This window comes from Sparus aurata, chromosome 6 (assembly GCF_900880675.1).
Source record: "Sparus aurata chromosome 6, fSpaAur1.1, whole genome shotgun sequence".
NCBI lineage: Eukaryota > Metazoa > Chordata > Actinopteri > Spariformes > Sparidae > Sparus > Sparus aurata.
Window position 1 is genome coordinate 30,504,672 of NC_044192.1, and position 13,935 is coordinate 30,518,606.

The 13,935-nt window shown below is 45.6% G+C and overlaps 1 protein-coding gene across 3 annotated transcripts in view; it reads right to left on the reverse strand.

Moving 5' to 3' along the window:
- Positions 1 to 13,186, reverse strand: part of LOC115583927 (semaphorin-3F-like) — a 68,351-nt gene extending 55,165 nt beyond the window's left edge. For 2 of the 3 annotated variants that reach the window (XM_030421183.1, XM_030421180.1), the window contains exons 1-2: positions 12,685 to 13,186; positions 10,574 to 10,744 (exon numbers count right to left, since the gene is read on the reverse strand). In XM_030421183.1, the coding sequence (XP_030277043.1) occupies positions 10,574 to 10,691 (118 nt within the window). In that variant the 5' untranslated portion in view covers positions 10,692 to 10,744; positions 12,685 to 13,186. The remainder of the gene's footprint in view (positions 1 to 10,573; positions 10,745 to 12,684) is intronic. The other variant, XM_030421182.1, reaches the window with a different exon arrangement.
- Positions 13,187 to 13,935: the final 749 nt, after the last annotated feature.

Genomic DNA, 13,935 nt, shown 5'->3' on the forward strand with positions numbered 1-13,935 from the left:
ATAAATAGATTATTCATTTTCTTTCGATTGACTTATCGATTTATTGACTAATCGCTGGAGCTCTCCAAGGGAACTGATAGAGCCAGATAAAATTACCATTGCCATGCACCAAATATCAAGCCCAGTTCTTTGTCTGCTGATATCAGATAACAAAATCTGTATGTGGATAGCTGAACGACATTGGTTGTCAAATCAACTCCTTATCCAGACAACAAGATAAAGAAGTACTTGGGACGGCCAGGCACATCTGGTGGAGCGTTTTCCCTACAATAACAGCCCGGAGTTTAATCCAACCTGTGGCTCTTTGCTGTATGTCATCCCCCGTGTCTCTCCCCAATTCAAAATATTTTCCATTCTATCTGAATAAAGGCTAAAAGCCTAAAAATAATGATAATAACAATATTTTCTGCATTGCATATTCTTACCCCATCATAACCAAGTCCTTTTCCATTGTGTTTCCTGTTTATTCACAGTGGTTTTTGTTTTTTGTTTTTTTTTGAACAAGAAACACTTTGGGAAAAGACATCACCGTTGAGAACATTCTCAAGTATAAACCCTTTATGAAACCATGGTCGCAGGTTTGAGCTGGGTCCACGCACACATCTAATCCGTCTGGACCATTATTCCACCTGACACCTTAATCTGCCACAAGAGAAACACTAGCGCTAAGAATATACAGTGTTCGGCCCCAGTGGCGTTCCCAGAGACAAAGCCAGTCTGAGTCCTCAACCTGTTTATCCAGTCCACACTAATGCCTTGCTTTCACAGGTGTGAAAAGACACAAAATCCCACAGGAAGTCTTAATCATGCCACCTAGAAAAGGGACCAACCTTGACGCTTGGCAGTTGTGCTACATAACGGGCTCAGATGAACCTGGCCACCTCGCTCGCCTCAACCAATATGTCAGGCCTGAGAACGCATTTCCTGAACAAAGGGGAAGTAAAGTAACAAAAGAGGGTGAGTGACAGTTTTCTCCACATCACTGGGAAGTTTCATAAAGTTTAATCACACCTGACAGGACTCCCACGATGTGACTGACACGGTCTCCAGCTACCACAGAGAGGGAGAAAACCTCGCCAGGCAGGCTTTGTGATTACAGGAAATAACCAAGTACAGACTTATTATCCATTTTTTTTTTTGGACCATGTGGGATCACTTACTGCTCGGACATGTTTGTGCATATTCTGCATAACAGGCATAAAAGGCATAATTGCGTCAGCTCTGCTCTGTTTGTAATGGCTGCTCTAATTCTGTTGTTTTGTCCATTTCATGTAGAGCTGGGTGAGGGGGGGAAAAAAAGTACCATTGTAGTTCCATAAATAAAAACACATGGATGGGCGGAGATGCTGCACCGGTGGGGAGAAAGTGATTCACAGAATCCGGACAATTTGGTTGGTATTTTCCAGTGCGGCGGGGAGGGGTTCAAGGGGAGGGCAACAGATGCAACAACATGCCCGTGAAAGACAAGACGGACAGACAACACTGGGTCCTCAGTCTTCTGGAGAGACGATCTCGGTTTCACCGGAGGCGAGGCACTGACAGAGCCCCGTAACCCGACTCAGGAGGCCGCTCCACAGGTGAAACCCTGACCAGAGAGGGAACGCCACGCTCTCAACACAACATATCCCTCTTTCTGCAGATGCTAAAAGAGAGCAGGGCTTCCATGCCAGGAATCCCAAACACCTCGGTCCCCGTGCATTTACTGCCCGTCCAGTGCCAGGGGAAGAGAAATGAGAAGGAGAGGGAAGACGGACCGAAGTGCAGCAGGAAACCGAGCATTCAGAGATGAGTGGGACTATATTTAGACGGCACTGTGTCACCTTCAGTTTCCCCTGCCAACGATAATACCCTGGAGATGTTCTGAATACTTGTTACCTGCACACACATAATATATGCAGCAGCCATTGGCCAGATGTTGGGAGAACCCAAAGACAAAGCACTGATAGTGTTCCCTCTTTCATCAGACATCAGGACCACCCAAGCAGCCCGCGATACACTTTAAAAACCGGCGGCCATATGGCATGAGAGTCAAGTAGCTCAAGGTGCCAAGTGGCTATATTCTATAACACTCAAACACAATGACTCGATTCATCGCTCATCATAAAGAAAGGCCTGTGTGCGTTTAACAACCCTGGGAAGGGGAGAATAAAACAGATATTCCAGGAGCTGCAGCATCAGCGCCGGGTGGGAGGCGCAGACAGCGCTCATGTTTGGCTCGCACGGCGCGGGGATGACACCGTGACGGCGTTTTTCATTTGCAAAAGGGAAACTGGCGCCATCAGAGACGGACACGAGATCACTGCTGGATTCGGGGGCAACGTGCTGAAAGGCGCCAGCATCTTCTTTTTTTTTTTTTTTGGAGGAGGAATATCACACGTCTGTCCCACACATACACCTGACAGGCAGCCGGGTGAGAACAGGAGCAGTGCTGTCTTGCAAAAAAAAAAAAAAAAACTGATGTGGCTGACAGATTTAATAGTTGAGGTTAAATGCTGAGCCTTATGGAGGCGGATTTGTGCAGCATAACATTCCTTTTTTATTATTGATGAGTGTAAAACATGCTCAGATCAAATGCAAAATGATGTTGATGGATCTCTACAAGCAGAGAGGGGAGATTTGCTTCGAGAGCAATAAATGAGGAATCAGCGTCAGACGCGGATGTTAATATTCCACTAATAATCAGAACAATAGCCCACTCAGGACAACACATACATACACTTCATCCAAGTGTTTCCCTCTGGTTGGAATAAAAAAAAATAAAAATTCTGCACGTGTTTGCCTCCCGTGTGACTAACAATAGGTGGAGTTGCATTCGTGAGGGACAGAAACACCTGGTCTTTGCACCAGAGGACCCACATGTTTCGAAAAAACGCAGTGAAAGTGCCCTCTTAGATGCCCCTATGGTAGATGAAACACGATACGGTGCCCTTCCGGTGGTGAAGTGCCGCCAAGGGTGCCATTCCAGTGCCTTTTCATTTGGCTGGTGCCAGACCGCATACAGCTGGTGCCCTCTTTATTTGTCTTCGCCTCTGCCCGTCAAACAACCTGAGTCTGCCACAGGGTCTATGGCCGACACAACTTCTTTGCTGGCCATCTTGAAAGATATAAGGATTGTTTGCTCCAAATGCAGCCAGAATCCACCAAACCAGAAACACAAATATTGTTCCAAGGACACAACGTCTTAAATATTGAATCAACAGGCGTAATGAATGAATGAGCTGAACTGAATTTTCTCCTCTTCTGTCATATTTCTGTCAGATTAGATGCATCACAGCAGGCGAAAACCACTTTGCATATGAGAGTTACATTCTGATTGAATGCTTTGGGGCACGTAAACACATCTTATCTGATCACTTTGTTCAGTGTGAACGATTTCGATCAGATCCGAATAAATATCATCCGTGCATCCGCAGCCTTTGAAACGCCATCTGCACAGATTTCTTGAATTCCAGTGGCGTTGCTCTTTAAATGTGACCAAACACCATGTAAATTGCACTATTGCCTTTTGTCTCCAGCTGTCATGATCATCTTCATCGCATTCAAATGAAAACAATGAAGCAACTGGACCGGAGATAAGTGCAAACATGTTCCTATCAGTCATCCGCCAAATAGGGGGCGTAGTTTAGGCACCAGGGTCTCAGAGGCAGACAGCTAATCAATCTCTGATTCCTAACCTGTCACCCTGAGACTATTAGACTTATAGACGTTTAACGATTGCCTCTGACTAGAAAATCACCCGCGCCTCGACTTCGGACGATGACTGCGGCCGGTCAGCAATCATATTTTATATCAGGATGATTGTTGTTATTGGAATGCAATGATGAGTACAGAGACAGTTTGACATGTATAACTATGTGCTTTGTATTCAGCTTTGTCAAAGAGATAAATGGATTCCAAGGTGGGCAACATTCAACTCTGACATCAATTCAGCTTTGAACGAATCGCGGGTTATTGTTTGACAGCGCAGAGATAAAGCAACTTGATTTTCCAGACTAGGGCTGCGCGATGTCACCAAAACCTTTTATCCCAATATAAGGAATTCCATATCTGCGACAGAAGCAGCCCCTCTTTTAGGTATTAGTTTCTCGTTTTGTCTCGACTTGTCAGAGTCCCCCTGCTGTTAACTCCATTCTGAAGGGCTTCAGACTAACATTTTAAATAGTTGCACTGGTGGGCCGAACTGTTTCATTTATGTGCACCTGAAATCACATTTTTAACTGAATTGTAATTTGTTTTCATAACATATTTTGTAAATGATTTAAAACAGGAATAAAGGTGTAAACATGTGTTTTCATTTGAATCACAGCACATGCAACGTGAAATTGCGATAACCTCTAGTGTGCCAGATTTCTGAGTGCGTGTGCAACCAAAAAATAGTCGCACCCTGGAGCCCTGTAATGTTTCACTTTCACCATTCTCCATCTTTGTTTGTGTTGCCTTCATGCAAATGTCTTGCCTACATCCATGTTGTGCCGAACACAAAGCCTCATCCAAAAGGAAAAGTGCTGGTGACAAACAATAGAGCATAATACCAAACGATAGACTTTTTTTTTTTTCATCATCGTCACACTGCACACCTCTATTCTGGAATAATACATTGACAACTGAAGGTTTGTTTGCCCTGCATGAGTTTTATACCGTTCCACGGTGATCCGTGGTCAAAATGGGTCACAAATTCCACTCCATTCAGTTTGCCGTTAGGTAACCTCCCCGACACAAAAACACACACCTCCAGATGCATTAGCTCGAAGGGATCGTGATTCTGAAGTCATGTGCACCACAGTGGAGGATTAACACAGTTTCTGGAGCACTGGGCTCAGACCAGACCTCCCACCACAGCCTTCTTTTTGCTACAACACCCCTCGACACCCACTCAGTCCAATATCAAATGTTTTACACTGTTAAGGATGGCTCCCGGCCAACCGGGACCTCGCAATAAAGTGACAGTCTCGACAGCTGAATCACAGCAGAGTGCGAGCTGTGCCGGACCAAGCTGCGTTTGCACTTAAACCACCGTCACCACCCTGCCGACCGTGTTCAATGGTTAACCACGGCGCTACAAATGACTGCCGTGTGCCTGCTGAGGGAGAGGAGTTTTACACTAAATATAACCTGGCTTAGGCTGTGGAGAGAAGCTGAGGTCTGGGGCATGGCCAGAGAAATAGTGGTTTGTCAGTCATTACTTCGCTGCCTCGCAAACAGTAATTAGGCATTGCAGCCAAACATCAGCATCGGTGCCAGACTACTGGGACAGTGGTTTTGTGGCTTCTATATGTGGTTTGACAGGACCGTGACATTAGAGTCAGGACGGAGGTGTACAAATGTGCTCCAGGTATCCTGATGATAAGACACAGGAGGCTTCATATTTGATCACCTCGAACAAACGCACAAGTCACGTTGCGTTTGCCTCAAAGTGCAGCCAAAGAAACCACATCATAGTTGTTCATTTAAACACACACTCAGGCTGCATGATGTCACCGTCAATCAGTGATAAGAGCGTCATTTCGACCGCTAATGTGTGCCTCGGCAGCGCAGGGAAGAAAGTGACCGCAGGAATGCGTTGTGTGAACGACAGTAATAAGAGTTTAAACATTCACCAGTGTAAGTGACAGGGCGGCAGTAAAAGGGAGAGCCCAGAGATGAACTGATAGCAACCCGCTGACCGATCACAACAACTACTTCACTGTATGGACACGCTCCTAAGCTGCTTTTAGCTCACATTTTCACATTTAATCCTCATCTGTTGGTTACTCCTGAGCACCGAGAACATACCTCCGGCATAACAAGGGCTGACACATGCCAGAATGCCTGGCATTTAACCCCAAAGGGGAGTTTCTAACCCGCTGCCCACTCGAACGCACTCACCCACACACTCGCACCCGATATAGACTAAAGACTTTGCTGAGGAGTATAAATAGGAGCCTGCTGTTAGCCGTTCACAGGAGGGCGTGCAGATGAGAAATATTTGGAATGATGATGAGCCAGAGCCGCTTCCTTTCACTGCCACCTGCCCCAGCAGCGGTGAGCTTGTGCGCTGTGGCAATTCTGACCCACATTCTGGTGTCGTCTCTGAGGATTTGGCCTCGTGTGTACTCAGAGGGAGGAGGATGGGGGGGGGGGCTGTAATCCTGTGTGCTGTTATGGTATTTAAAGGACTTTTCCTTTGTACTGAGAGACCATAATTCCATCGCTTTAGTTGTCAGAGCAGCCGTTTCAAATTTCATTAGCACCAAATGAGCGGTGCGCTGTGTTAATTCTCGCGCGGCTCCACCCTCGGCTGTAGGTTACGTCTGCATGGCCTTTACGGAGTGAAAATTTACTATCGTGCAGATTGTTGACCCTGTGCCTCTGTGCATCCTGAACCCGTGTTTACCTGCTGTCTGCTTATCTAAGCAGGCTGAGAGAAGCCTTGGTTTAACATCTTTAAGATGTCTCCAAAGGCTCTTTAAGTCGCCATTGTAAGCAAGTGCACATGAAGCGCTGATGTTTTGTGAATGAAATCGTGGGAGCCCAGATGAGGCGGAGGTTTATGTTGTGCTATAGGAGTTGCAGAGTCACAAGCGTGGATTTAGATTGGGATCTGCTTAATGCATCAACTCAAACTCGTCACAGAGGGAATGTTGGCCAACAGCAGTAACGTCACACTCTCTGCAAAACTTCCCTCAGGAGAGCTTCGTCCATTCAGAAAATGAGATGTCTTCTGTACCTCACAGTTTGATATAAAAGCCAGAATGTAAAAAAAAAAAAGCTCTTATAAATCAGCCGAGCTCTTAATGGATTTACGCCACAGAGGCACTTGCGTGACTTAGGAGTCTCACGGAGGGGCGACGCTCTCACACGATCCTTTCACATGTTAATTCAGGGTTTCGCTTCAGTGACGGGCAGCTTAAAAAACTGTGCAGACGTGATGGCACTAAATTTGAAAAGAGTTTAATCAAGAACGATGGCTTAAATATAGGCTATATTATGATATACAACCACTCTGCTCCTGTTCACAAAGAACAATATTGGTCTCATAATGTAACACCTACACAGCTCCACGGAACTTAAAGAACTGATTCAAGTTTAAAAGTGGCCAGGCTGGGATCGATTTATTATCAAAGTGAAGTGTGTCATTATAAAATGCTGTCACTTTGAACTTAGATCTACAAGCAGTGGTCAATTAATCAATTAATCAGTTATGAGAACAATTATTGTCACTCTTTATATTTCATATATGACAATAAACTGAATGCATTTTGGTTCTGGACTGATGGCTGAATAAAATCAGTGATTTTCATATATCGGCTTGAGCTATGGGACTTTTTTCTGACACTCCATAGGGAAAACAAGTAATTGATTTATCATGAGGATAACAGGCAGATTCATCAATAGTGAAAATTAGTTGCAGCCCTACTTGAAATGCATTAAATGTGTAGTTCAGGACTTGTACTTATAAATCAACACACGCTTCATTCAAGCTCTTGCCAAATTCACCAAGTTCACACAACACTGATTAAGCCTATCAAATGTAGATATACTCTTTGTATTTTGCAGTGTAACCGAGCTTTTAAATCTAGACACTGTGGAGATTTTCCTGTGTTGGCACACCAGGGGCGATGCCTTTTTCGTCAACCATTAAAGATTGGTTTGCCAGAGCTGACCCAACAGCTACAGTCTACATTCAATAGGACAGGTCACTTTCTCAGCAGAGCGTGTGTAGAGTGAGCACAGATTGTCCACCAGTTGTCCTATCACCTCGTTCTCTTGGACAAATAAAGAGTCGCTAGATATATTTGGCAATTGATATCCCCAGGCGGCCCACAAAAAAGTGAAGTTTATGTGTGGGAAACACTGACATTCATTGTTAGACGTTGACCTCTAGTGGCTGTTGTAATTAATGCGGCAGCAAAGGTGGAAGTCAGGTGACAGGTGAGTATAGAGAGGGACAAAGTCTGCATCAGGAGGCGGTTGAGTTGGACAGAAGGGTCGCCGAACTTTCACCCAGGAGACCGCTGTTCAAGTCCCGTGTGAAACCAAAAGTCGCATACATAAAGCAACATATGTAACTTAACCAACGTAAGTCTTATTTTTTTTTATTTTCCAATTTCTTTTGTAAACCCAACCACGTAGTTTTCTAACCTAACCAAACTGCGACCAACTGCTGCTAGTATGCTTCATGTTGTTTTGGGAATCGTTGGTAATCAAAGGATGTGGATGTGTTGGAGCAACCACAGCGTCAGAGTGAGCTACAGGAACTAGCAGTTTGTCACTGCCAGAAGGGAGAGACAAAAGTTCTGCACTGCAGATTTAAAGAAAAAAACATGACTCTGGTCCAAAACAGTGAACCATTTTACAATCAAATACCTTCACTCTGCACTACTAGCCCACGCTATTCTTGAATTTCATGCCAGGGGTCAATTTAGGTGTGTGTTAACTCATAAGATCAGATTCTCAGCAGTTCCGCGTTGACTTTTTAACATGAATCCTCTCTTGGGGGTTGCTGGCGACAGCAGTCTTGTCTCAACTAACCCTAAACTGCCAAATGATTATCTATGGCGCGTTTGCCTCACTCCTTTTCCTCATTCTACGAAACACTCGCTGTGCTCATCTGACACTGATTACACCTATCTTCTGTCTAAACTGAGGCAGACTTCTTTCTCCTGGCTCACTCTGCCCTTTCTCCTCCTCGGCTTACGAGCGCAGGAGACGTGATAAGCCTGAACAAAGTCTACTTCCACGGTTTATCCCTCAGACTTTACAGACTCTATTGAAATGTGTTTATTTTTCACCCTCCATCCCATGAATATTTGGAGACTGTGTTGGCTTCCTCCAATACCACAGGAGGTTGTCTCCCCGCCATAAAAATCTGTGCACACTTTAAGAAGCCAAAGCAAAGCAATTAGGTCCCATGATTTACTCTACCTGCTTTAATAAGGGAAGTGTGGGCCTCCCAGATGGAGGTCATGGTTGTGAACCTCGCTCCTCAGCTACCGAGTTAATCAGTTTGGAACATGTGTAGAGAGAAACGCTGGGCTTTATAGCTGCAACTTAAGTTTTTCTTAAAGGTGACTCGCTGCCATAATGATCAATAATTATAAACAGGGGACTGATAATTAAACACATTCTTTCCACCGCGTTAAAAAACCTGCATTTTGTCCACACTTGTCGAAAGACTGTGTTCCATTAAAGTCGCAGCTCAGAGGCAAACTGCCTTCCCCAAACTGCTCGAGCTAAAAAAACTTAACACCATCACGATGCATCAGGGGAAGTGCAGCCAGCTTGCCAAGGTAAGGACTACATGGGCCTCTCAAAAAGCAATTAAGGGAGAGAGAGTCATAATATTGAATGGAGAGGGGGGTGCACTCCTCCGAGAGAGGCAGCAGCAGCAGACTGTGAAATTCATATTGACTGGAGAGGCAAACACACACACAGGTAAGCAGGAGAGCAGAGCCTTTTTCCTCCAAGCCTGCGTGTCAGCCGCAGAGTAGTCGGCCGCTTTCGGGTGAGCTCAGCCATCCAAAGATGCACTTACACAAAGGCATCCAATCAGTGTGCTCACAGAAAGGCACCATTTGCGGAGCAGTCTGAAGACAACGCAGCGTTTGTGTAAAAGAACTGACTAAAATGATATTTTCAAAAAAAACTGCTGAGCTCTGGATGTGAGCTCACTGATGTGTTAAATCCCACTTGATTAAAGCAGGAAAACGCCTTCGACAATGAACTGTGCCAGTCCACTTAATTAAGTCAACTTGTACTTGGGGGGTGGGGGGGGTGGGGGGGGGGGGGGGGGTAGCGCTGGGAAATGGAAAGCAAAGCAAACAGGGGCGCTGCTGCTGCTGCCTCTGCCTCTGCTCGCTCCCTCCTCGGCTTTTCTCTGGATGCTAATCAAAGGCTTGATCTCGGAGCAGGACAGGCCTCGGGGACGTCGCTTTGCTTGGCTGATCCTGGCAATTTGCTCTCGATAATACCCCCCCCCCCCCCCCGTCACTCTGCACCCCTCGGAACCCGGCAACCCATCTCACCTAATCTGCACGGAAAAGCACAAGAACGGCTCCCCTGGAGTACACGCCTGCCTCGCCAGGGGAATAATCACATAATGGCCGTGGAGTTATTACATGCTCCTTATTATCCCAGCTCTCTTTGTGGCTCCAATTTAGGGATTCCATAATAAAGATGATTGAGGATAAAGACTCTGCGTTCGATTAACTAAAACAATAATCAAGTGTATTGTTTCAAAATGAGCCCCGACAACATTCACACAGTACATTCAATATGTGCATCTGCTCAGTCACTGTTTGCATTTTTAATTGTTTGCAAGTCAGTGGAAGCATCTGGTGACTATTACACTGAGGAGGGGGGGGGGGCAGAGGATGGGAACTGCAGGATCTGCTTGTGGTCTCCTCTGTGGTGTAACATGAGACCCTCAGCCCGTATCAGAGCCGCAATCGCTCCACTTACACAACCGTCGTGTCATCAGTCACACGACGAGCCAGCGGAGTTTGAGAAACCAGCAGAAAGTGGGAAGAGTTGGAAACACCAGTTGCAAGCCAGGAATGAGAGAGAGAGCGGAGGATTAGCCTCAGGTTCCTACCTTTGAAGGAGATGAAGACGCGGGGCGCGGCCATCGGATCGTTGATCACCGGGTTCCCGAGAGCGAAGCCGGACAGTGCCAGGAGGGCGTGGACCGTCCACAGACCGTCCAGCTGCATGGTCGACCGACCTCCAGTCGCTCACAGAAAGTGTTTCTAAAAAAAAAAAATCTCTGCAGGGAACAAAACAAAGAGAAGACGACAGGCGTGAGAAGAGATGCTCCTGCCACAATCAGTCTGTTTTTCGTTCACTAATTTATGTGACATGTCACACGGCGGGCTCCCAGGGGCCCTGTCATCCCCGCAAGTTTTTTAGGCGATGCAGCAGCGAGGTGTGGAGATTACACCCAGATCTGTGGCAGCTCCGAAGAACTGAGGAGCCAAGCTTTTTTTTTTTTTTTTTTCTCAGAGAGACGTGTACACACTTCCATTTGGTAGAAATTATGTTTGTTTTTCAGAGTTCGTGCCTGCGCGTGTGACGAACCGATGGGAAGATCGCGCTGACTCGAGCGAGAGGAGCGTTTCTCCTGGTCCTCTCCCAAAACACATTCCTGCCTCATGACACGATGTGCTGCTCTGTAATTACTGCTTCACCTAATGCCAGGTTGTACCACGTCCTCACACTTGCTAGAGACAAAAAGATGTTGTGATCGGTGCAATCGAAAATAAAATATTAACTTCTGGCTTAAAGGGGTTACAAATGATGACAGGCTCAGACGCCTACTGCAACAAGTCTTCCAGACAATGCAGCGGTGCTCATCAGTAAAGTCCGGAGTTAATGAGTGATGGACACCAGGGAGCGACCACAATGATCCCCACAAAACGTCACAAATCATCAGGGGGACTCGTCCAACAGGTCACCTCTTGCCCTTCCCCATCGAATCCACTCACAGAAGGTTGGATGAAACTTTTTCCCACCAGGCTCTACATCATCCTGACCTACAGACCTGCCCTCCTTGAGCAGGTCTCCATCCCTAACGCACCCTCGGAGACGTCAGCAGAGCCAAAGAGCACTCAGACCGGTCGGCTCTCCTGGCTTTATGAGCAATAACCAGCTGTTTAAACCTCGGCTATTTACTGACAATTTGTAAACCATCCAGCTGTTTGTTCTGAGACCGAGGCCAAGTGCTTCACACAAGCTGATGAAGTCAAACAGGGCACTGCTCGGGAGGCTGAGAGAGACCACTCGCATCACACCACGAAGACAAACACATCTATTCTGGGTCATTTTGTGTCGTACAATGAGTGTTCAAGTTTACAAGAGGACCATTTCTGTATGAAAAATGCCATCCACTGACGCTTTCAGCTTCTTCTTTCTTTATGTGTGCAATTTGTTCACAGCCACATGTTGGACAAATGCAATGCAACCATTAAAACTTACAGTCCTACAGTCAGAGACAAAACAAAACCAAAAAAAAGCAAATGCTGGTCAGGGATCAGTGTGTGAAGTTGCAACACAACCCTCCTCCTGAATCATGCGCTGGTTTATTCAGCGGACAATAAAAGGATCCATATTCTGGAGAGCTTCCAGATCATTACAGAAACACTGAGGATGATGATTTGTCACATTTGACAACAACTGAGACAAATAAAAAGACTCCCACTCTGCTTCAGCTCGAAAGGCTGGAAATACGAGACTGCAAACAGTAGAAATTTAAAACTTGATTTAATAGATTTTCATGATATGATCTGCTAAAAAATGTACGCAATTGTTTTTTTTTTGTGTGTGTTTTTTTTTTTCAATGTTGCTGAAACATGATATAGAGTAGAGAAATGTGTGCGTAACAGACTGGCAGCCTTGGCTACACATGGACGACAGAACTGTAAACAGTCTGGTGTGGTATTAGAGCGCACGGTTCAACAAATAGTGAGACTGATTCATGGGAGAATTAAGGGTGTGATCAGTCGGAAATCAAAATTATGGTCAGATATTTTTTTTTCTTTAAAGGAGGAAACAGAACAGCATTGAAGGAACGCTCCACATGATACAATACAGAGATAGAAAAAAATAAAAAAGCGCGCGGCTGCGGACAGGTCACCTTTATAAAGCATTCATAATAAAGCAGGTCTAATAGAGGATAGGAGGGGAAAACAGCAGCTCCATGAAGCTTACCTTGTTGTTACAGCTCTCCGAATATAACTTCAGATCCGACCTTACAAGTCATTGAACAAACCAATTCCAACAGCTCGCTCACTTTCGTCTCCAAGTTGAGATCAATAACAACAATAGAAAATCCCGGTGCAGCCTCAGCTCAGTCCCCGCTCAGGAGCGCAGTCCGTACCTGTGCGCACTGCGCGGTCAGACACTGGCCCCGGAGTTCTCAGTGTGCACTCACAAAATAGCAGTTAAAAAAAAAAAAATATTACAAAAACAAAACAAAGGAGGAAATGTTTCTTTAGTTCAATCTAAGAGAATCGCGAGGCGAGGAGACAGTGTCGTCGCGCGGCCACAGCCAACATCTCGTGGGAAAAAAGCGGCGTGTGAAACAAAGTCCCCGTGGCGCACAAGAGGTCCAGGCACGCAGCGTGTGCTCCTCAGGAAAACTTGGGCGCTCCTGACTGTAGGGAGGCAGGGCGCTAGCAGGTGGATGCAGAGGCCCATTTGCCTTAAACACACCCACAGGGCGGGCAGCGGCGAGCCGAGCCGCCCATCAGCCAGCCAGGCAGCCAGCCGGGGGGGGGGGGAGACGTGATTTACTGGCGCGCTACACCGTGTAGGCTGTCACAGGAGCGGGCTGGGCCGCAGGATGGACCCTGCTCATCCATATTCAACACTCAACGTTTATTACTGTCGTTTTTTTTATTCATGTAGTCATCTTTAGTACCACACCAGTTCAAAACGTGACGTTCTAATATGGCACCTTTTATACAGATGGTGTCACTTGATCACTGGTTAATCAATCATTTACTTTATGTAAGCCTGCCAGTAAGACATAAATAACTGGTGATAATGTTGTTTATTATGTTTATTGCTTTATCTTCACTTATAGATATAACAGATCATTATTGATAATGGATGCTGTTGTAAGTTGTAATATCTCGGTCCTGGCTGTCTGAAGCCCTTCTCTTCAAATATCTGATCAAATTGTCAAACCAATCAAAGGCAGTTTCCAAACTCTGGCAGCCCAACAGCTGTTCTTATTAAAGGTGCATTGTGTAGTTAAAAAAAAAAAAAAACAGAAGAGAAAGAGCTTCCTTGGCTGATTTTCTTATTCCTAACTTGAAAAATACACTTGCTTTAAATAAACTGAATAAACCAACCGACCTTAAAGAACAACACAACTTATACTGTTTTACTTATATATGTGGTGGACCCCGCCACCTCTCTAGCTTCAAACAGTGTTCAGATGACCTTATTTTCCTC